Genomic DNA, 21722 nt, shown 5'->3' on the forward strand with positions numbered 1-21722 from the left:
TATCTGAACATTGGCTTATTTCTTCTGAATTATCCTTACATTCTGTTGGAGTAGCCTATTAGAGTCTCGACTTAATGCGATTTTCAATTTCTCCCTGTGTATCAATATTAATTTGAAAATAAAGAGAACAACCAACAAAAAAAGTAATTAAATATCACCATATTTCGTAAACCCCTCTGTAATAAACTTGTGGAAAATAAAGGATGGAATGAAACTGAAATAGTCTGTAATATGTCATGCATCTTTATTTTAAAAAAAAAACTTAAACTTAAAATAAATATTTTCATTAAATATTTGGACTACACACATTTTATGTTTAAATGTGTAAAGGAGGCATTAATTTATTACTATGACCAATAGACGAAGTGAAATAAAAGTAAGATAATTCCCCTAGTCTGAAAGATATTGGAGCAAAAAGTAAAAACATCTCAGAATTTTGGGACAAAGAAAAGGATCCATTTCCTAGTCGTATTTACCGAATAATATTTGGTACACTAGTTATCACAACCATCGCTCCCGTTTGCTGATATTTATTTATTTATTCTAAATTTTGTGATGATGTGTAAAAACTGGAGGGATAACTGGTAGAAGCTGCTCATGAAAATATTAATTTTCTGTCCCACCACCGTATTTACTGGGCTAATTTACAGTCAGTAGTGTTATGGTTTTTTTTTTTTTATTCTTTCTTGCTGCGCACGTAAGTACGAGCGATAGCATGTGACATCATAGATGGGATTGGCTCGCCTTGACTGGGGTGGAGAGTCTTTTATACAGGCTACAGAGGGAGAAGGAGCAGTAAGAGACAGAAGGAAGAGTTTTCTCCAGCCACGGACCCCAGCGCAGGGCCACTTCCAATCACAGCGAGCCACGCCCCGGGGACAGGGGAGACTGTAAGCTCCCCCACAGACTAAACTCCAGATATGGATGGGGGAGTAGACTGTGAAGAGGAGTTTTAGTAGGGCACAGGTTGACAAGATGAAGTTCGGGAAGAGCATCTGTGTGCTCAATGTAGGGGGAACCCGGTACGCCTTCACCCGTGAGGTGATCAGGGATTTCCCTCTCCGGCGCGTCAGCCGCTTGCATGCTTGCGCAAACGAGAAAGAGGTCCTTGAACTGTGCGATGACTATGACCGGGACCGGAATGAGTTTTTCTTCGACCGCCACGCACAGGCTTTTGTGTTCATTATGCTATACGTGCGCTCCGGTAAACTCCGATTTGTTCCCGGAGTGTGTGAGCTATCTTTCTATTCAGAAATGCTCTACTGGGGGCTGGAAAGCGCGCACTTGGACTCCTGCTGCCAGAAACGCCTCGATGATAGGATGTCCGACATAGGACTGGACAGTCTATCGGAGGGGGACGTTGTATTGTCAGGGGATGAATCCCAAACCCCAGACGAGTCAATGCCACGGACTGCACTCACCGGCCGCGCTAAATGGCTCGAGAAAATGCGCAAAACATTTGAGGAGCCCAACTCTTCCCTTGCGGCGCAGCTACTGGCGTCAGTGTCCGTGATCTTTGTGATTGTGTCCATGATAATGCTGTGTGCTAGCACGCTACCAGACTGGGATACAGCAAAGAGAAACACTGTGGAGGAGCACAGGTAAGCAATAGTTTAGGATCAAACTTTTGGTTTAAGGAATAGAAGGGCCCACTTGTGAAAAGGCTTCCAAATGTTGATGCGCTATGTGCGCTGACGTCTCGCAAATGAGATGGTGCCCATGATTCCTGTGCGTAAAAGTGAGCTCAACAGGTTAAACTATGTGAAGAATGAGCTTCTTTCGCAACAAACGCTCCCTAAATTAATAAATAAACACACTCTTAAACACTCGAAGATTCTTATGTGAGCGCCTGCATGTGTCCAAAGCAGCAGTCTCACTCATTGTGCACTATGGTCCTTGAATTATCAAGGCTGGCGCTTTAAGGCATCTTTAATAATCCTTTTTTTGTGTGTGTGCTAACATGATTTTGTGCTTCACTGTTAAAAAGTTAAAAAAAAGCAAACAAATCAAGACATAAGGTGGATATGCCAAATTTACCTTAAACATTAGGACCCACATGACAGTCAGGCAAGCTCCCAAAGAAAGCAAATCAATAATCAACATGTAGTCATGAAGTGTTAATAATTGAGGAAGCCTCCATTTGCTCCCCTTACATTTCCCACACAGCTCTCAGTGAATCTGAGCGTCTTTATCTGTTCATTTTATATTACACAGTGCACACAGAGGACAAACACATTGATTACGGCTAGATTCATAAAATTCAAGAGGTTAATAAGGCAAGAGTAGAATGTGTGCCAAAGGCTTGTGCATGACTGTCAAAAACAAAAAGGAGTTAACCCTTTTGCAGGAATCACCTTCTGTCTAAGTCGAGGCCGTTATTCTAATGCCAGTTTGTGGATGCCAGATGAAAACGTGTATCTCTATTTTTGTGTTGTTTTGCTTCAGCCTGTCCTCTCAAGGAAGCCCAGAGGAGGCCATTTTTCTATATAAGGTTAGGTTATCTTCACTCAGGCTAGACATTGTTCTGAGATTTGGAGCAGCTCCAGTGGTTAGGTAATCAACTAAAAATGTAGTTTATACTTGGGGCCAAAAGGATCCAGTTTTGTGACAGCGGATGATGCAGGTTTCCCAGCTGTTTCATAATTTGGTTTGGTTTAATTGTGTTAATAGTTACCCTGTAGGCACTGTGGTATTTGCTTGGATTCAGTGCTTTTATGTCAAATACCAGTGAAACCTCATTCTAGTTAGCTTTGGTAGCCTATGCTATCCTAATCAGTGGGGCAATTGTGTGGCTGCTTGTGTCACAATCTCTGTTGAAGGTTTTTAATCCTTCCTTCTGTGCAGTCTTACTTGTCTCCTGTTTTTGCTGTGTGTCTGTCCCGCTGTCTTTTTTTTACTTCTGTCAGCCCTAAATTGCATGAGACATGTTCCTTATTTCGATAATTCCGCTCCTCCTGCTTTGCTTCATTCTTCCTTGGGTTGAAGGACTGTCAACCACTACCTCATATCTCTGTAGGTCCTCTGCTATTTCCTGTTTACTATTCAACTAATCTTTCTCCTCTCCTCTCATCTCTGTAGGATAGTGGAGGCAGTGTGCATTGGCTGGTTTACAGCAGAGTGCATAGTCCGCTTTTTGGTGGCCAGAGACAAATGGGACTTCATCCGCCATCCACTCAACATCATTGATGTGATTGCGATTACCCCCTACTATGTCACTATGGCAATGGCTCGTGCAGGGATGCCGGGTGCCGGGCTTGGAGTAGCTGGAGTGATACTGCGAGTGCTGAGGATGATGCGAGTGTTCTGGCTCATGAAGCTTGCCAGACACTTCCTGGGCCTGCAGACTCTGGGGCTGACACTCACGCGCTGCTACCGGGAGATGGTCATGCTGATGGTGTTTGTCTGCGTTGCCATGGCAATATACAGTGCTCTGGCACAGCTACTAGAGCATGGCTTGGACTTGGGCACGCAGAACCAAGATTACGCCAGCATCCCAGCCGCCGCCTGGTGGGTCATCATCTCCATGACAACAGTGGGGTACGGGGATGTGTACCCGGTGACAGTTGGGGGTCGTGTGCTTGGGGGAATGTGTGTAGTGAGTGGCATTGTTCTCCTGGCACTGCCGATCACATTCATCTACCACAGTTTTGTTCAGTGCTACCATGAACTCAAAGTCCGCTCCGCCAGATATGCACGCAGCCTGTCTACAGAGATGCTACAGTGAACTTGCATTTATCACAAACATCTACGGCCCTGCCTACATGAGACAGAAACACAACAAACCAGTAGATCTGCTGCTCTCATTGTGAAAAACTGTGCAAATTGCCTTGTTTCCGGATCCCCCCCGTCTAGTTCCTGAATGTTGTACTGATGATCTCTGATCATCGTCGATAACCAGCATGAGCTGCAACTGTCTTCTTAATAAACACCATGTGAACATAATACACAAATGATTATTTATTAAGCACACACAGGTGCGCTCAGTCCAGTTTTGACAGTAGCTGCTGTTTACACTGTATTCCCATGGTAACAACACTGACGGAGATGGCTGTATCAACTGTGGTGTGTGTGTGTGTTTATTTATGCAGCTGTCTGCCTTTTACTTTGTCTAAGATTTACACCCAGATGGAGAGAGTTACACAAGATTGATGTGTGACCTAGATCCATCCTGTTAAACCTGTGAAATGAAAAGAAGGTGTGAACAAGTGCAAGCAAAGTGAAGATGGAGAGGGGGACTTAAGTGTTGGAGGGGCTTAAGCCAAGAATAATGAAATATGGATACAGGTCTAAAGGGACTACAAAGAGGCAGGCAATGAAATGAAGAGAACAGATATGAGAGGGCAGATGGAATGAGAAATGGAAGATGAGAGATGATTGAACAAAAATGACAGAATGTGGACAAAGCCCGAGCACAAAGACTGAATAGATGTGTCTGCATTTGTGAGTGAATGTAGGGCATTTTATGTTTCTGCGTCTCCAAGGCAACCTCATCCTCCAACATGCCAATCATAATAGTGGTTGATTTCTGCGCAAACAAAAAGCCTACATCTACGCACACCTCCTGGCTGGCACACAGCATTTTCGTCCCGGTCTTTGATGAATCATATCAAAAAGTTAAAATTACGTAATAATAGTGAAAAAAAATGAAAAAAAAGCCAGTGTGTAAGGAAACTGAGCAGCAGAGGCTGTCACAAATGATGATTCTGACATTCGTGATTCACGCACGTTTGCAGTGTCCATACTTTGCCAAGATGATCCGATTTGTTGAAGAGACACATGATCCAAACAAACAAGTCAACACCTCTCCCACACAACAGTCTTTCTCTGCATCTCCTCTCCTCTTCTCCCTGTTACCATCAACCATTCTTTTTATACACACACACATACACCCACTCTCACACACACATACATATCAAGATCCTGCTCCTTTGTTTGCAAAAGATAACTAGTCTGTTTTTTTATCTCTTCCTCCTTAAATTTGAAGTCTGTACATGTGTTTTCCACATAATTTTGCAGCTCTGTATAAGTTTAGTCTGTTTTGTGGACATCTCGATATTCTTGTCGTTCCTGGTGTGCTTTTCAAACAGTGAAGTGTCATGAAATTAAACACAATTCATATTTTATTAGCCACCTTATAACACAAATCATGTAGCAGTACATTTTTGCCGTGCCTGATTGCAACCATGAATCAAAACAATTTCACCAGTACTTGTAATAAATGTGAATTATAGCTTTTCTAATAAAATTTCTGTGTGAAATCTCTTTGAGTGCCTTATTGCTTATTATAACACAAATTATACAATCAGAACGGTCTCCATCATCAGCAATTATAGTATTTATTCAAGATTTCTAAATAATTTCACACAGTACAACCTCAACACTCGATCAAAGAAAAGTCATTCTTTGCTCACGATCTAACAGCACACTAAAAATAACCTGTGTGTCTGTTCCCTTGAAAGCATCAGAACATAATATTCAGTGTGAGAAACACCTGAGCCCTCTGGCAAGGGTATTAAGTCACCCCTCAGAGCCACACTGGGTTAAGCATTGCACAGATTCAGATTTCTTTATTGTCATTGCAATGAGTACAACAAATAGTAGACATATAAAAACTGTGTAACCAGTATAACTATATAAAAACAATATAAAAACAATTTGAATGTGTATTAAAAAATATATATGTTGCACTTATCACCGTAAAGAGGCATGTATGGCTCTGATAGCAGTTGGAAAGAAAGTATTTTTCAGTCTCTTTGTCCTGGTTTTGATGGCCCTGTACTGTCTGCCCAACGGCAATGGCTCAAACAGGAACTGTCCTGCGTGGAATGAGTCCTCCAGGATGGTGTTGGCTCTACTGAGGCAGTAAGAGCCATGAAGGTCCTCCAGTGTGGGCAGAGGACACCCAATGTCCTTCTCAGCCATTTTGCTGACCCTCTGGAGTTTGTGCCTGTTTGCCACTGTGCAGCTGACATGTACAGGCAGTACGTAAGGATGCTCTCCATGGTGGAGCGGTAAAAAGACACAAGCAGTCTCTGGCTAATATTGTTCTTCCCGAGGATTCTCAGGAAGTGGAGTCTTTGCTTTGACTTCTTGACCACCTGTGAGGTGTTTGTGTCCCAGGTGAGTTTCTCCTCTATGTGGACTCCCAGAAAGCGGAAGTCGCTGACCTTTTCCACCAATGAGAATGGGTTTAATGTCCGTTTTATTTCTTCTGAAGTCAATGATTAGCTCCTTTGTCTTGGATGTGTTCAGAAGTAGGTTATTGTCTCTACACCAGACAGTCTGGTTCACAAAGTGCTGCTCAAAGAATAAATCGAGTCCGAGTCAAAAACTTTCTCTGCACTGCCCTCAGGGTTCAACTTTCTTGAATACGTTGCAGGTATGGCAATGGATTTGGATACATTTGTGTCTTCTCACTCTTCTTTTATCAAAGTGCACATTGAGTAATAAAAATCTGCTTTTAGATGGTAAAAGTATACTAATAAGCATCTTTTTGGGGCAGAAATTGATCCTCTGGAGCTCAGTTTATCGCATAATTCCTGCGGTCAGAATGGAGGGGGTTGGAAAAAGTGTCTGCACTCTGGAAAAGATCCATAGGTCCTCTTCATCATCTGCCAGGTTGCACTGACTGACAAACCAGTCACTAGCTTTAAAGAGGGTCTATCAAACATTTCATTGCTTTTATTATGCTTAATGCTAACGTGTGAAAGTTAATGAAGAGACAGAACTAATGTGTTGATATTTTACCATAATGGTGCTTTAAGTATTTTTCTTTTTTGGCTTGATTTTGTTCTCTTTGTGGGGTTTCTGGTGAGGTTCTGCTATTTTGTTTACTGCCACGCTTCTTAACAGCTTGGACCAACCAATCCTTTCCGAGGCAAGTATTTATAAAAGTTTGAATACTCTTCGTGTTTGCTGCAGTGTCTCTCCAAATATTAGTGTTTATGTTCAAGTTAACTTATCTCAGGATGTTGTTCATATGGAGGAAAGCTACCTTTCTTACAAACAAAGCTCTCCATAGATATAAAGTACTGGTACTTTTCCATTCAGTTTCAGGGGGGTTCTGTTGATTTGGCATTGAGCTTGAGGATCACGCTGTTCCCATATAGGCCTCAGTGTGCTGAGTTTTCCACCACTGTTTTTTTTTTTTTTTTTTACCCTACCCTTGTGATTCTTGTTAGTTTTCACATGAGACTGTTCTTTGCTGTCCTGAAAATTTAAAGTTCAGCCCTCTTCCTTCCGTGTCAGATTGTCTGCTTTTATCCCCACTGTTCTGAGCCTTCATGTCCCTACTGATAACTTGAAAAAGAGGCTTTTTTTCTTCTCATGTCTGCGGCTGGGTTTCTAACACGAGTGCTTTGCATGTATTTAGTCATAAAGCAAAGTTTTGAGCACATTCAAACTTTGACCTTGTGATGGTGTTGGAGGGAAAAAAATTATGTATCACCAAAGATATTACAGTCTTTCTCTAAAGAATAATAAACACCCTCACTAAAGAGCCTTAAACAAAATCTTGTTGAGACATGACACAACCACAAATGTCACCCGATGGCAGTGCTAGAAAGGAAAAAAATGAGATAACTGAAATTAGGGTCGGATTCATTGTCTGATGAATGTCCGTACAACATGAACCAGTAAATGTTGATAATTGATACAACAAGTGAAGTTTTGATCAGATGCACTCTGACACCCCTGAGAAGGAGTTCACATTGATTTGCTTTTTAATAAAAGGTTTAAAAACAGTTTTATCTGAATCACTTTTCGAGATTTGAAACATGATATTCCTGAGTCTTTGCAGTGTTTCTATTTCCAGTCACTAAAAGGCCATCTTTGGCATCTGACTTCTTTTAAATCTCTCAAATGAACACAACAGAATATTCAAATATTTCATGAAAGTGACCTTTATAGTTTTTCTGACCGTGATCACAAAAAGCAAGCAAGGTTTGAGATTTTTGGTGCTGTAGGTCAGATTGGACTCTTTTAGTGTTTCTGTGATGCATCAAATCAAATATGTTTTTTGTTGATGTTCAGATTCAATTTTCCCAATAGGTAACACCTCAGGGATGTGCTAAGGGTGAAACTTAGACAAAAGATTGGAGGCTCTTTCCAAAATCCTTGTTTAACATGTTTTATTGTGGCTGCTCTAACCTTCTGAGTGATGGTAACACATTGTCAGTCCTAACTCAAATACCTGGGAATGAGAAGAGGTTGTTGATGGATAGTTGAGGCTTCACATAGCCTGAGGGGATGACTGGCATTTTTTATTTACAGCTGAAAAATGTAATACTGTCATGAGGCATGTGGACCCAACAGCTGGACTAACAGGCACAGGATGGCTGGTGAAGTGAAACAAAAAAGAATAAAGGACATTTTATGAAAGATCAATGACAGAGACTCATCAGATTCAAGATGCAACACAAACTAAACAAGAACATGGAGCTTGCACTGAATAAGGGTAAACCCACTGAGGGAGAAAATGACAAAAAAAGATACAGGTGTGGCAATGAAATGCTGGCATGAAACAAGAGCAGGCAGTAGACTAAGAGGGCAAGCGCTATAGATTAAAACAGGAAGCAATACAACTGAGGTGAAGGATGTAGAGCGATGAGAGAAAATAATGTAGAATACAGAACATGGAAACACCAGAAAAGCAAACTGAAACAAACAAGAACAAAACAGAACTTATGCACCATGACAAATACTTTTCTTAAAAGAAAAAAAAGATATGTCTGAATTGACGCTCAGCTCCGTAATTGTAACATTACAAGGATAAACATCCTAATATCAAAAAAGAAAAACCATTTGACATGATTTTTGTGTCGTGTGTTTTGTTGTCCCTACATAAGGTTAATTTGTGCTTTTCCTTCTGTCTCATGTCTGTTGACACTAATTTTCTGTTTGATTTCATGGAGCTGTTTACTTTGTGTCGCTTATCTTTTTGCTCTTGTGACCATTTGCTAATTATCACATGAGACTGGTTACCCTTGCCTCCCTGTGTATTTATAGTTCAGTTCAGGCCTTCCCCTTGTCAGCTTGTGTTCATCCAGTCTTAGTTACGTGTTTTCTTCTTCAAGTTCCCATCCAGTCTGTTGTCTGTGTAGTACCTGTCTCCTAATGTCATCACATTTGGGCCCTCTGAGGAAACGTGCCCGAAAGCATAACAAAATGCTCAAAATATACTTTTTCATTAGCATATTGGCTGTATCAGTGAAGTATCAGGACACAACCACATAAATGTGATTTAAAGCATGGTTCATTATTTTAAAATAATAAAAATATAAAAAATCTCTTTCTTGCTGCTTTTTCTGACTCTAGCATATACTTTGAGAATTTTTTTAACTATGGATTTTCTAAAATGTATTCCCCAAGAGTGTATTTCCTTGGCTTTGATTTGTATTTTCAACCAACACTTTACAAAAATATCTCATCTGCAGTAAGTTGAGAGGAGATATCTAAGATTCTAAAGTTAGTTTTGATAATGATATCAATGTTTGGTGTTTTCTCCCATCTGCAAATCCTAAAACTGTGCCTCTCTTATTTTAGCACAAGAAACCCATTTAAAAAGTGGGGCAAGAAGTTTGGGTTTATCTGTGGTCTAGTTATTTAGGGTGGCTCTGATGTGCCAAATGCAAAATTTCAGAAAGGCATTTCATAAAAAAAACCCTCCAGGAATGGAAATTATATAACGTAACTTTTTATTTTGTGAAACATTTTTGGTTTGTATGTAATGTCGAATGTTTCTGCGTCATTGTTGTGTTTTCTGAATGTTTTTACTGTTTCATCGTTATTTCCTTTTCTTTCCGCTTGTTGTTGTTCTTTGTTTTGTTGTTTTCAGATTACTTTTTGTTGTCTCTGAAATGCTCCTGTTCTCTTCAGCGTCAGTTTCTTTCTGAAATGTTTTCCTTTTTGTTGTGCTCTCTGATATGTCCTTTGAATTGTTGTCTTGTTTTCAGAATTGTTTTTTTTTCTGTTTTTTCTTTAACCCTATTGTGTTTATTGTTTTCATTTGTGAAATTTGGGTGTGTTTTTAAAATGTCATTGTCCTGTCTAAGATGTTGAAGTTTTTTTTCATTTGTCTTTCTGTTTTGCATCTCAGGACCATCATATTTCTGCTTTATTAAACAACACAAACACGTGGACACTGTTTGGATTTTAAAGTTAAGACAACTTGTATGACAAATCAGCAATGTATTTTTTGTTTTCACTTAATTAGTGGAAATATGCTTACAAATGGTGTCTTTTTTTTTTTTTGATTTGCAGCTATTGTCTATTCTATGTATTAATCTGTATATGCAAGATAGAAAAAAACGCTCAAGTACTTTCGGCAGTCCGCCACTCCATTTTTAAACAGGCAGTTTTTGGACAGCTCACTACTACGTCACATTCCTTCGACGGTCGCAGCGGGATAGAAAGGTCCTTACCGGTTAATTTGTTGTGGAAGCAACACATTCCCTGTCCTTCAGCAGTAAAATGTATTACAAGTTCAGCGGTTTTACTCAGAAATTGACGGGCTCTGTTCCCACAGCTGCCCTCGGCCCTCAGGTGAGTTTGGGACTCGGCGTAACGGTTACAAAAGCGAGACAGTACTCGCGGGGTTGACCTTGATATAGTTTAGTTAGATAATGGACCTCTGCTGTTGTTTCCAGGGCTTCATCTTTGGGTTGAGTCGATCAAAATCGTCAGTGGAGTTTACTACATTGATACATTTTTGTCTTTAAACCTCAACGTGATCTTTTCTTGATGGTTTAACTCTGTTCAGAAATAATAATTTCTGATTGTGGCCCACTGTGTGACGACATGCTAGATAAACGTTATGTTTTTACATCTATTTTCATATGAACTACAGCTATTTTACTCTGGAGATAACCCAAGGTGAGTCTACTTTGATACGAGCTCACGTGGTATTAAGAGGTTTTTGTTTCTCTTATTACTTTTTACAACAAAGAGAAATACACATTTTCACCTCTGCTTTACTATATGGTCTTCAATTTACTATCCTTATTTCAAATCTGTGAGTTGAACGGCCAACTTCAAAATTTTGTATAAACCAGACGGGACCTTTGTTAAAGCTCGTCTCCTCCTGTTTCTTACCACAGTGTCTTTGTTTTGCTGTGATCTTTGGTTAAACCTAAGCTTGTTATCCCACATCAAGGTTATTATAAGAAAAATAGGCCAGTAACATGAACATTTCAAGCAACTACTCTAAGTTTGAGCAGTACTTAAAGCTTAAATTCACCCAGTGCTCCTTAATACTCTTACTTATTTCACTATTATTCTAAAAAAAAAAAGAACATTTTCTTGGTATGGGAATAAATTTCTAAATAAATCAAAAGAATAATAAAATAATCGTTACGTTCACGGAGCTAGAATAATAAAATAATCGTTACGTTCACGGAGCATACAATCCTAAATAATACAACGTCTGTATTACTCAGTTTTTAGTGTCTTAACAAAACTAAGTTAAAAACAGAAATCAAAAGTCTCAGTCGTCACTGTTCGTCTAGTCACGTCTGCTGCAGGAGCAGCAGTTGGAGGTGTTGGCTGAAAGCTATTATGCAGTGGTACAAGACAAATTTGTTGATCCTGACTATCTGCACTCAGATGATCTGGCTCGAGTCAAATGCAGCAGCCACAGTAACATTATACTGCAGACACATGGTCATGGAGTGATTGACATTCATTTGCCTGGATGTGTTTTCTTCTCCTCAGTCCAGCATCAACCAGGCTGATTGCTCTGTTCCTCTGTTGTTTTGTCAGTGATGACATTGTGCAGGCATGTGAGGGAGAAAATGAAAATTTGTGGTTCTTTTTTTACCGGTTTCCCAGAACACATTCCTTTCTGTCGCAATTCAGTGAACCAGTTTGAGAGCAACTGCCAATTCATTGCTTAGAATTTCCCCTCACTTAACAATCAAAATAGGTGTAAAACGGAGTGGTGTGTTTTTAAGTTTTATAACTACAATATATTTACTTTTGTTCCCACAGTTACAGGTACTTTTCCACTTAAGTTTTTACATAAATAAACTAATTATGCTCATAGAATGCTTGGTTATATGTAGACACGTATGTGTTTTCTAAGAAAAAGGGCTCGGGAAACTACAAAAAAATATGCCTAGATGTTGATAACTATCTGGAAGTGTTCAATTCAGGCTTCAGTACAATCACTTTCAGAGTGAGTTCCACAAAGAACATTGTAACAAGAAATTAGAGTCACTTAAAGTAGTCTCTGTGCCAGCATGCTGCTTGTTTAGCAGAAACCTGCTTAGATGTGGCATGCATATCAGCAGGCAATCAAACAGCAGCAGATGGTGAGGATGCTTTGATATACGCTGATTTTGATATTTCAACAGCTTAGTGGTTAATCTACTTCAGTAAATTAGTATATAATACTTCAGTTTTTTTTTTCTACTATTTAGCCAGTCATGATACACACAGAGCCAGTCTGTTCAACATATTCATCAATGTGCTGTTAGATTTTTTTTTTGCCTCATACTGACAAGTGATTCCGCTGTTTTATTCAAATGATTTAGAATAACAAAACATCTCACTGGTATTATGCTGGGAAACACCGCAAACAATCTCCTCCAAAATGACATTACAGTTAAAGTTGATGTGTTTCGACAAAGCTGTTTCAACCAAAGCTGAACACTGCAGCCATCACGAGTGGAGCATCTTCTTATAACTCACTGGGTAAAAGTAAATTAGGTTTCTTTCATCTTTAATAAATTATGTACTGCTAAGCTATTAACTCTTCTTAAAACCATCTACAGCAATAAAATAGCATTTACATTTTAATGCAAGCAATTGGCTAGTAAAATTATTTCTAAGTTTATAAGACTGATTGATTTGATATTTTCTATGAATCTTGACGATAGCAATCTGCTTGGTTTGAATGAAACAATCTACCACAGCCAGGAGGAGTCTCTAACCAGTGTCAATCACTGCCACCTTAATAGTTGATGTGGTTTTTAGCCTGTTGGCCTCCTCTACAGGCTTTGAAGGCAAAGCTGAAGCACAGCAGAGAGGGAGAGGGAGGCACCTGCAAGTTGTGTTTATTGACATATTCATCCCCAGCTTCTTAAGGTTACCAGGATTTGCTTAAATTCACCCATTGTGTGTAGGACTAAATACATCAACAGTAGTAAACTCAAGTATCTATAAATAAGAGGGTTATCAACACTGAAGTGGAGAAGAAAACGCACTTCAAAGTCAATACTGAGTAAAATAGTTCAGCCTCATATGGAGACGCAGCTTTCATATCAATTTGTGACAACACTGACATTCTGTCTAAATTATTATATTGAACTTTAACTCGTTGTATTTTTATCCTAAAAGTATTGAGTTGTAGAGTAGAAGGCACTAAATATTAGCAAGCGGCCCTGATTTGATTGACTGATGTGACTTTATAATCCATTGGGTTTAGCATGAAAAATATATATTTTTTTAATGATTATCCGATGTGATATTTGGTCCTTGGTGGATGTAAAGATTGGACCCTGTCACTTTGGGCTCATCTGTCCTTCAGAGTTGCCTCTGCCAGCACAAACTCTCTCTCTTTCTGTCCCTTTGTGCATTGGGCTTATTGTTACATAGTAAGTGCCGGAAAGTACAAAAAGGAATAGTCTGTGTATTTGTAGCATAATCTACAAAGATATGCTCATTCTGTGAAACCATTTAGTAAAAGCCTGTCTTAAAAGGTAGGTAAAAATGATCTGGTTTTAACGCCTCCACATTTTTTATGTCAGATTAATTTACCCACTCCTACACCATCTGCCTCCACACACTCTTAACAAGGTGGTGGGTGCCCCAGTAACTTTCAGAAACCTTATTTTAACACCACAGTGTGCCTCTGGCTGATTTATTAGTAGTTTATACTCACTGACAAATAGAAGAGCTTTATCGAACATATTCAACAGGAGAACTTCTTCAGTGAAAATGTTAAGATTTACAGGTCAGGAATAAGTAAAAAGGTGGAAAGAAACACTAATCTTGTTCCCGGGTTCTTAATGTCTTTATTTTAAATGATTGGTTCATGTCAACCTTGGATAAAGGTCTTTAGGTATTAAGCATGCATAACACGCATGTGTTTTCTAAGAAAAAGGGCTCAGGAAACTACAAAAAAATATGCCTAGATGTTGATAAAGAGAAGTTTGTAATGCTTGGGGTGCGCTCTACTAATTAGAACAGACACTTAAACAGCCCGACAACTGGAGCCATAACTTGAAAGATGTGATCAATGAAGCACTCATGTAATCCCTAGTATTTATGCAGCAGCGATGAGCCTGCAAAACGACTATTGACTTTCTTTGTACTTCAAATACAAAAGACCAATATGAAGAGACTCAGCTGACAGGCAGGTATCTTCTGTTGTTGTTAAAAATCTCAGTATATTAATACAAAATACTTTAATTGCACACAACTGAAAAAATCTTTTTGATAACACCCGGATAACATTTCTTCTTTCTACCTCAGAGAATGTGTTCTAGCCCATAAAGGATCTGGTAATCTGTGCACACTCATTCATCTCTGACACATGCTCTGGACTTATCTCGTTAAAGGGTTTTTTTAGTGTCCACAGCTCATCAGGAAAAGCACCTTGTTTTTCTCATATAGAAATGCACCTCAGCCCTTCCATTTGAGAAGTGGATTGTGGAGGAGCAAAGATTCAGCCAGATGGAAAAACAGGATTATATCTCTTTTTTTACTCAACGATGCCAGTTGCCTCGAATGTCCTTTTAATTGATCCTTTTGTCGACTTGATTAGATTTTGATTTTTATTCTGTGCACTTTGAGGTTTCAAGGGCTTTGTCCATGTCTGCCACCCACACAGTTGGATTGGGTGGGTGTGAAAGTAGAACAGATTATGTAAGTGGTAAATGTTAAAAATACAGTTTCTGGGGGAAAAAAATTATATTCGCTGTGAATGTTTGGCTTGCAAAACGTGTGGAAAAAAACCTGAGAAAGATGCTTCTGACATAGAATCTAATTGTGCATTGTTTTTCCCCCCTCCAGGGACTGAAGCAAGGTTTGCCTGCAGAGTCCCCGACCATGATCTTTGCTACACCCACCAAGGTGGTATCAGAAGCAGGGGCCACAGTGGAGTACATGGGAGCAAACAGGGTCCCTGACCTTCAGAGGTTATTCCAGGTAATAAAGAATGAAAAAGGCACCAGTTGTGACGACAAGAATCATTTTATTTTCTCTTAACTTTCACTTTGAGTGTTTTTTTTTTTTATCTTTAGTAGTCAGAGTGAGGGTTCATGAAGGGCTACAGCCTTTTCCCATTAGATAATGACTGATATTTATTGCTCATTATGTTCTTAATGGCCTTCTGCCGCTTCCATCGAACCTATCAATATTTAAAAAGAAAAAAAGAAAAATTAAAAGGCCACAGTTGGAAAAAGGAAACTCTTTCTAATAAGTGCTATTAAGCATATCAGTTTTTACAATCTCACAGGCAGCTGATGCTGCATTCAAAGACTTTTGAGTATTTAAGAAGCTGTGTCCCACTTTGAGCATTGATAACGTCTCATAATTCTCTTTCTTGCTCCCACCCTCCCCCACCTTCTCTCCTGCTCCCACCTGTTTCCTCCCCTCTCAGACATCAGACGGCATCCCTATTCATTTAAAGCGCGGAGTTCCCGACAGGCTACTGTACCGCACCACCATGGCTCTCACAGTTGGAGGCGTTGTCTACTGTCTGGTGGCTCTTTACATCGCAGCCCAGCCCAACAAAAAGTGACCAACATGAACCCAGGATCTTCCTGTAACACCTCTGACTTGTCGCTGCTGCATTCAACAAAACATTCACAGGCTCAGTCTACCCTGGCCACGCCACCTCTTGGCACTCTTTTAGATGAGAATTTATCACTTATAGCAGTGGTTCTCAAATTGGATAAGACCGTCAAGACCTGGGGTAAAAAGATTTAATAGTTAGTAAAATTAAGCTAAATAAATGTAAATGAATATAAATAAAAGGTTTGCATATGTTATTGTGCTAACCTCTGTAGCTTAATTTACTAAAATTCTATACAAAACTTCTGTACATTAGTTGCCTCCTCTATTATTGCTGGTCATTCCTAAAAGATGTGGAGCGTGAATTTTATTTTATTTTTTTAATTTTGGCCCCAAAAGGTTTGGGAACCACTGTGATAGTGCAGGACATTGAACCAATGATGACTATGATCATGTATGTCTTCTTTAAAAAAAGATGCCTAAGTTAATAAATTTGAAGGGGAAAATGCTTTAGTTGAAGTCTATTTCCTTTGATCGTGTCTCTGAAACAGCCTCACTGTAATAGGTGTCATTATTGCCAGTTGACTGACAGATTCATGAGCAGCATATATGAAACCATCTATAGGGTACAGCACTCTGTCATCAACAGCTCATCAGAAGCACGCATGAAGGAGACCCCGTCTGGAACAGAGCTGCTGCTCACTTGGCTTACGTACCATCTCGTACAGCCCTCATATGTGTGGGCCCTGGTGTGATGTCACATGCTTCTCACCATCTCCTCTTATGATCTTGTCAGTTGCTGCCTTTTCTCTTTTGTCTCGACATTCTATCTCTTATCTTTTCTTGGCAACATTGTTATTGTTTCAGACAGGAGACAGTTGCCATGGGGAACATATGTAAGTGGGGACAGGGGGCCTCCAAATTTGTGGTGCATGCAAAATGTTGTTTTTAAAAAGAAATCACAAGTACCATTACTTGCATTTATATGTAAATGATGTGGAATGAAGGAGTATGAAGTACCTCAAAATTATACTGTACAGACAATGAATTAACATGTACGGTTGTGTTACTGAAAACTGCATTAATGCACTCTAAAAACCTGCTAATTTCCGCAGATATTCCATTATTTGCTTATGGCAGCAGTGCAGACACATGTGAGGAGCTTCTGTGACGTTCACATCAAGCATCCAAAAAGAGAAATATGATAAACCTTTATTAGTCCCACAATGGAAAATTGACATTGTTGCAGCATCAGATCAGTATAGCATCAGTGTAGCAATATATACAAGGAGTATTTACATTTATTGTGATTTCAGTGACTTTACTTGTAGTACTTGATCGTCAAAATGCCATTTTCCACCTGGTGAGCAGAGAGGCAGCGCAGAATGCCCAACACGGCAGAAGACCATGCCGGCTCTCCCGTCCTGCCAGCCAGGAACAGACGTGTCAGGCTGCGGGAGGCACCTGCTCACCAAAACTGCACAGCTGAAGACTGGACAGACTTCGTCTGGTCTGGTCAATCTGCATTTTTGTAGAGCCAAGCAGACGGCGAGGTCAGAATTTGGAATTAACGACACAAATCCACGGGGTCCAGCTTTCTCTGTGGTCACTTTGGGTTTCGACCCCTAACTACCACAGCCTCCCTTTACAACCATTTTCTGTTGGCTGCTGCCCGGTGAATATGAAAAATATAATTCTGTTTGTTTTACTACACTGCTTCCAGCATTAATTTTGTTAAAAAAATGTGTTAAAAAAAATTAATTAATTTTGGATTTTTGAGAATCCATTTGTTATAAAAATGAAAATTTATGAGTAAAAAAACTGCACCATGTTCTCTGAACGGAATTTTCCGATGCCATTCTTTTTCCTGTATGCACATTTCTCAAAGCCTCATTTCCCATTTCCTTTATGCGGCAACTTTTTCTTCACTTATTGCATTGCAGACCTGGAGATATCCGATCAATATCCTATTTTTAACATGTGTGATGGATACATGCTTGATACAATAAGCTATAATCATCAGCTATAGTGCAAACGACTGGTATTCTTTGAAGTTCTCAAAGCATTTTTGTACTTATTGTGCTGTGATGAGACAGGGCCACATGATGTCCTGCCTCTGTAAACTTGTAACGAGTGACCTCTTCATCTGATTTGCTGCAGTTCCTTTTGTGCTTTTGATGGAAGATTTGGCCTTTTGAGACAGTTGCAGTAACACAAAGTAGTCCCAAACCCAGGCAAGGAAAATCAGAGAGCCAGTGTTGATTGCAGTGCAGTTTGATGATGGGTTTCACTGTTGAGTGCCAGATGGAAGGGAGGAAAAGGAAAGTGAGAATATGAATTAGGTAAATATATCTGATGCTCTGATGTGGCAGAGCCTCACCAGAGAAAATATTTTTCTACCCCCAGGCCCAACTCTGTATCTGGCAGGGTAACAGATCTTCTCTTCCCCATATCCATAAAGGACCTCTTGCTTGTCTGGATGATGACTCAAACTGTTTGCCTTGCAAGACCTTTCCAGAAGTATTTAGCTTCATTTATCATAGCGGTGAGGATCATAGTTCAAATTGGCCATTTAACTGCTACTCTCCTTTGTCCCAGTACATGGGCACGCAAAGTGATTTGATTTATTGAACCAAGTACTGAATGTCCGACGATGTGGACCATTTGAGAAAATGATATTCTACCACTTCTGTGGTAGAAGGGAGGTCTACATCCATCTAAGTACAGCCAGAATCACTGCAGATATATTGCCTTTAAGTTACCTGAATTTTGACAGATGCTGCTGTGGTTATAAAATCAGGATTTTATTAGAACAGAACGAGAGTGATCGCAAGTTGACATGTAGTCTAAATGGGCGGATTTCAGTCACAATTTCTGGTGTGTTTAGTTGTCTGACAAAAGAAACAGAAAAATATGTGAGTGAGACCAGATTTATTTGGAAGTCAGATACGTTGATATACACTTATCTTTACCACTTTTACAAAAATAATGCACACCACCCCTTCTGGTTATTCTTTTTATATACCGTCTTCCTCTTCTTCAGGATAAGAACTAAGGAGCATTTCAGTTGGACCAGTGTGTTTACATGTATGTTAAACTTCTAGTTTTGGTCATGCTAACACAAAAGTTCTTTATATTTAATAAATCTTTTTGTGTGTGTGTGTGTGTGTAATGTAAATGTTTTTACTGAGAAGAGCCCGTATCGGTAGTTCACACATCTGATAAGGATGCTTCCCTCAGTGTCTTCCTTTAAAGGTCTACCAGGCAGGTGGTTGAGCTTTTATGTGCCTACTGTTTAGTTTGCAAGAACTGAACTTGCTGTCATTGGACCATTATTCTGAAACGGAAATTGTTCTCATTTTTTACTTCAAGGTATTAAAAATATCAATCTGCTGATGCCACAAAAAAAAAAGAAGTCAAGCAACCAATAAAGTCAGCCATTAATGTTCTTGGTGCCACAAATGTGGTCCCAGAAATGTCAAATGACATTGTGTTCACATTAAATATTAACGATAATAAAGGCTTAATATAATATACTCCATATATGTTTTTTATTTCTTTTTGCAAAAACAAGAATCCTTCGGAAATCTTTTCATACCGTCTCCCGCATCCGCCCTGAGTCATCACAGCCCACTTGAACATCCCTCAGTAACAATGGATCCTTTTGTTGGTGCTCTTTGAGCAAACAGGAGAGACATGAGACTACTACCATAACATGTTTGTGACACGGCACTCCAACTGTTAATGAAGCACACAGTGAAGGGAGTGTGGAAAAAAAAAAGTGGGGTAAAAGGAGTCAAAAGGCAGGAAGCAAGTGGGATGTGAGGAGGATGGGTGTGAGAAGAAGGCTGTCAAGTGGAGGATGGGTGAAACTTATCAGAAGAAAATTAAAATGAATCTTTTTATACTGAAAGGAATCCCTGTGTGAGAAAGCTGTTTGCATCTTGCACTAATCAATTCAGTCAAGCGACCATCTCAATCTGAAGGGCGAATTAGTGTGTGGAAAGTTTCGACATGATTTCACAACGGATTATTTAGAAGTTTCTAATGGTGTACATTTTAATGTTAAAGAGAGAGAAAAAAAAAACACAGAATCTTCCAGAACACTTTACTGATTTCATGTGAAGTTTCTAAATTCTTTTTTCTTTCTTCCTTTTCCGTGTGGCCCTGCTCAGTCTGACAACTGAGAGAGTGGAACATTAACACACTGTGACAGCCAACAGCTCATCAAATAACAGGTTTGAGTGTCTACGGCAGGTTATATGGTTTTCCTGCATAACAGCTAATTCTTTCATAAAATGCTTTCATTGAACAAAATGTACAAAATTTTGGGATCCTGTCTGGAATGATGAGCTAAATAAGTAGCACCGCCGGCTGAATATTCTATCTCCCTCCATCCCTGTTGTTTAAATCCCCTCTGATTGGAGCTTATGACACAATTATTCACTGTTTCTCAAAGAATAACTTTGAATATATTTTCCTGCTGTTGGTAAATTATATGAGAAGATAAATAACAACAATTAATCAGTGCCACAGTGTTTGTGTGTATCCAGCTGAAGCTTCCATAAAGGCATAGACTGAAGTGAAGTGAAGCCATGCAAATTATATTCATTCCTGAGTCTGTGAGCTTTTGTTCTGTTTTCAACTGTTTGATGATTTGCTTTCCCCCTTATAATTTGAAGTCGAGATGAGGTTCGAACTGGGGGAAAGTTTCTGTTTAAGATGTGGAGTGATGTTTCAAAATAACAAGAGAAAGGCTTGGAGCTCTGGGAGGCTGTCTTTCGCAAAAATGCTCACAGTCACAACGTTGTGTAGCAGATCTCAGAATCCACCAGTTGCTGCCTTTTTAAACGTTTAAGTAATAGCAGTACAAATTTAAATCAGAAACAAGGAAATTGAATCAATTGTAATCATGCTTACTGCTCATAGATACTAGCATTATAACAAGCTTAGATGACTAACATGGCAAATATTAATCAGTTGAATTACAGCAAATATTTACTGGTTCAATGTATCTGCTGATGGATTTTCAGTTAGAACCAAAGAGGTGGACTGAACAAAACACTGAATTATCATCACCACATAGTTAGGATGCCTTACCGTAGCCAAAAGAAATAATCAAGTTGAAGTAAACAATCTCAATCAGGCAACACTGTTATCTTCTGTAATATAAAGCTGAATTAACTGATCTCACCAACATGTTGGCTGAGACCTTTTTTCCACAGATGAGACAAGGAACAACATTATCATTCATTCATTTGAAGTCATGTTTCTGGTTTCCAGATAAAACTTAAAGCCAATTTTTTCCTTTTTCTCAGAAAAATGTCTCTTTCATTACTTTGACCCTCTGAACAGCTAGTTCTGCGAGTCTGATTAATGTTGCCAGGCTGGTAGTTTTAATCCTAACACTGAGATCAGCTGCCTGCTGTTGCTGGAAGCAGTTCATATGAGCTGAGACTGAACCGGGCATTTAATATGCAGGTTGTAATCTAGAAGAGGCAAGCAGACCTGCATGTAGATTGTTAATTCTCTGTTGTCAGCCACATTAGCAATCCTGTCAAGACATTCCTTAAAAGCAATTATCCAGATTAGTTTAATTTGGACACTATCCACCACTGAGAAAAAAGATCCAGGTTTACTAGTCTGTTTCTTTCTCCTCAGTAGAAATCTTCAAAGAGTAAACACAAGCAAACAACAACTGCCTTTCAGAAAAGGCTGAGGGTAGAGGACGGACAGGGAGTGACAAATCACCTCTTCTCACAATGCTCTGCCACAATAGCGCTGCCTGAGAACAAATAATGAATAAATAAAGTTCTCCGAGATTGAATGGGGGGGTAATTTGTGAAGCAGCAGCTATTATGTGTATGTGTGTGAGTGGCCCTGTCTAGAAGATGAAACAACCACAAGTGGAATTGAACATATGAACAAAGCAACCAAACCAGTTTTCTGTACACAAAGAACATTGATTACATGAACAAAAATAGAGT

General features: G+C 39.4%; 2 protein-coding genes across 2 annotated transcripts; both read left to right on the forward strand.

Moving 5' to 3' along the window:
• Positions 1-675: 675 nt before the first annotated feature.
• On the forward strand, positions 676-5218 carry kcng3 (potassium voltage-gated channel, subfamily G, member 3). Its single transcript, XM_072373819.1, has 2 exons — positions 676-1601; positions 3079-5218. The coding sequence occupies exons 1-2, from the start codon at positions 976-978 to the stop codon at positions 3722-3724; spliced, it is 1272 nt and encodes a 423-aa protein (XP_072229920.1). The 5' UTR covers positions 676-975; the 3' UTR covers positions 3725-5218.
• A 5184-nt stretch (positions 5219-10402) lies between these two features.
• cox7a2l (cytochrome c oxidase subunit 7A2 like) lies at positions 10403-16244 on the forward strand. Its single transcript, XM_072373627.1, has 3 exons — positions 10403-10542; positions 15013-15147; positions 15602-16244. Exons 1-3 carry the CDS (start codon positions 10471-10473, stop codon positions 15740-15742), a joined length of 348 nt encoding a protein of 115 aa, XP_072229728.1. The 5' UTR covers positions 10403-10470; the 3' UTR covers positions 15743-16244.
• Positions 16245-21722: the final 5478 nt, after the last annotated feature.

Source organism: Leuresthes tenuis, unplaced genomic scaffold, assembly GCF_036924035.1.
Source record: "Leuresthes tenuis unplaced genomic scaffold, fLeuTen1.0.hap1 SCAF_20, whole genome shotgun sequence".
Lineage (NCBI taxonomy): Eukaryota > Metazoa > Chordata > Actinopteri > Atheriniformes > Atherinopsidae > Leuresthes > Leuresthes tenuis.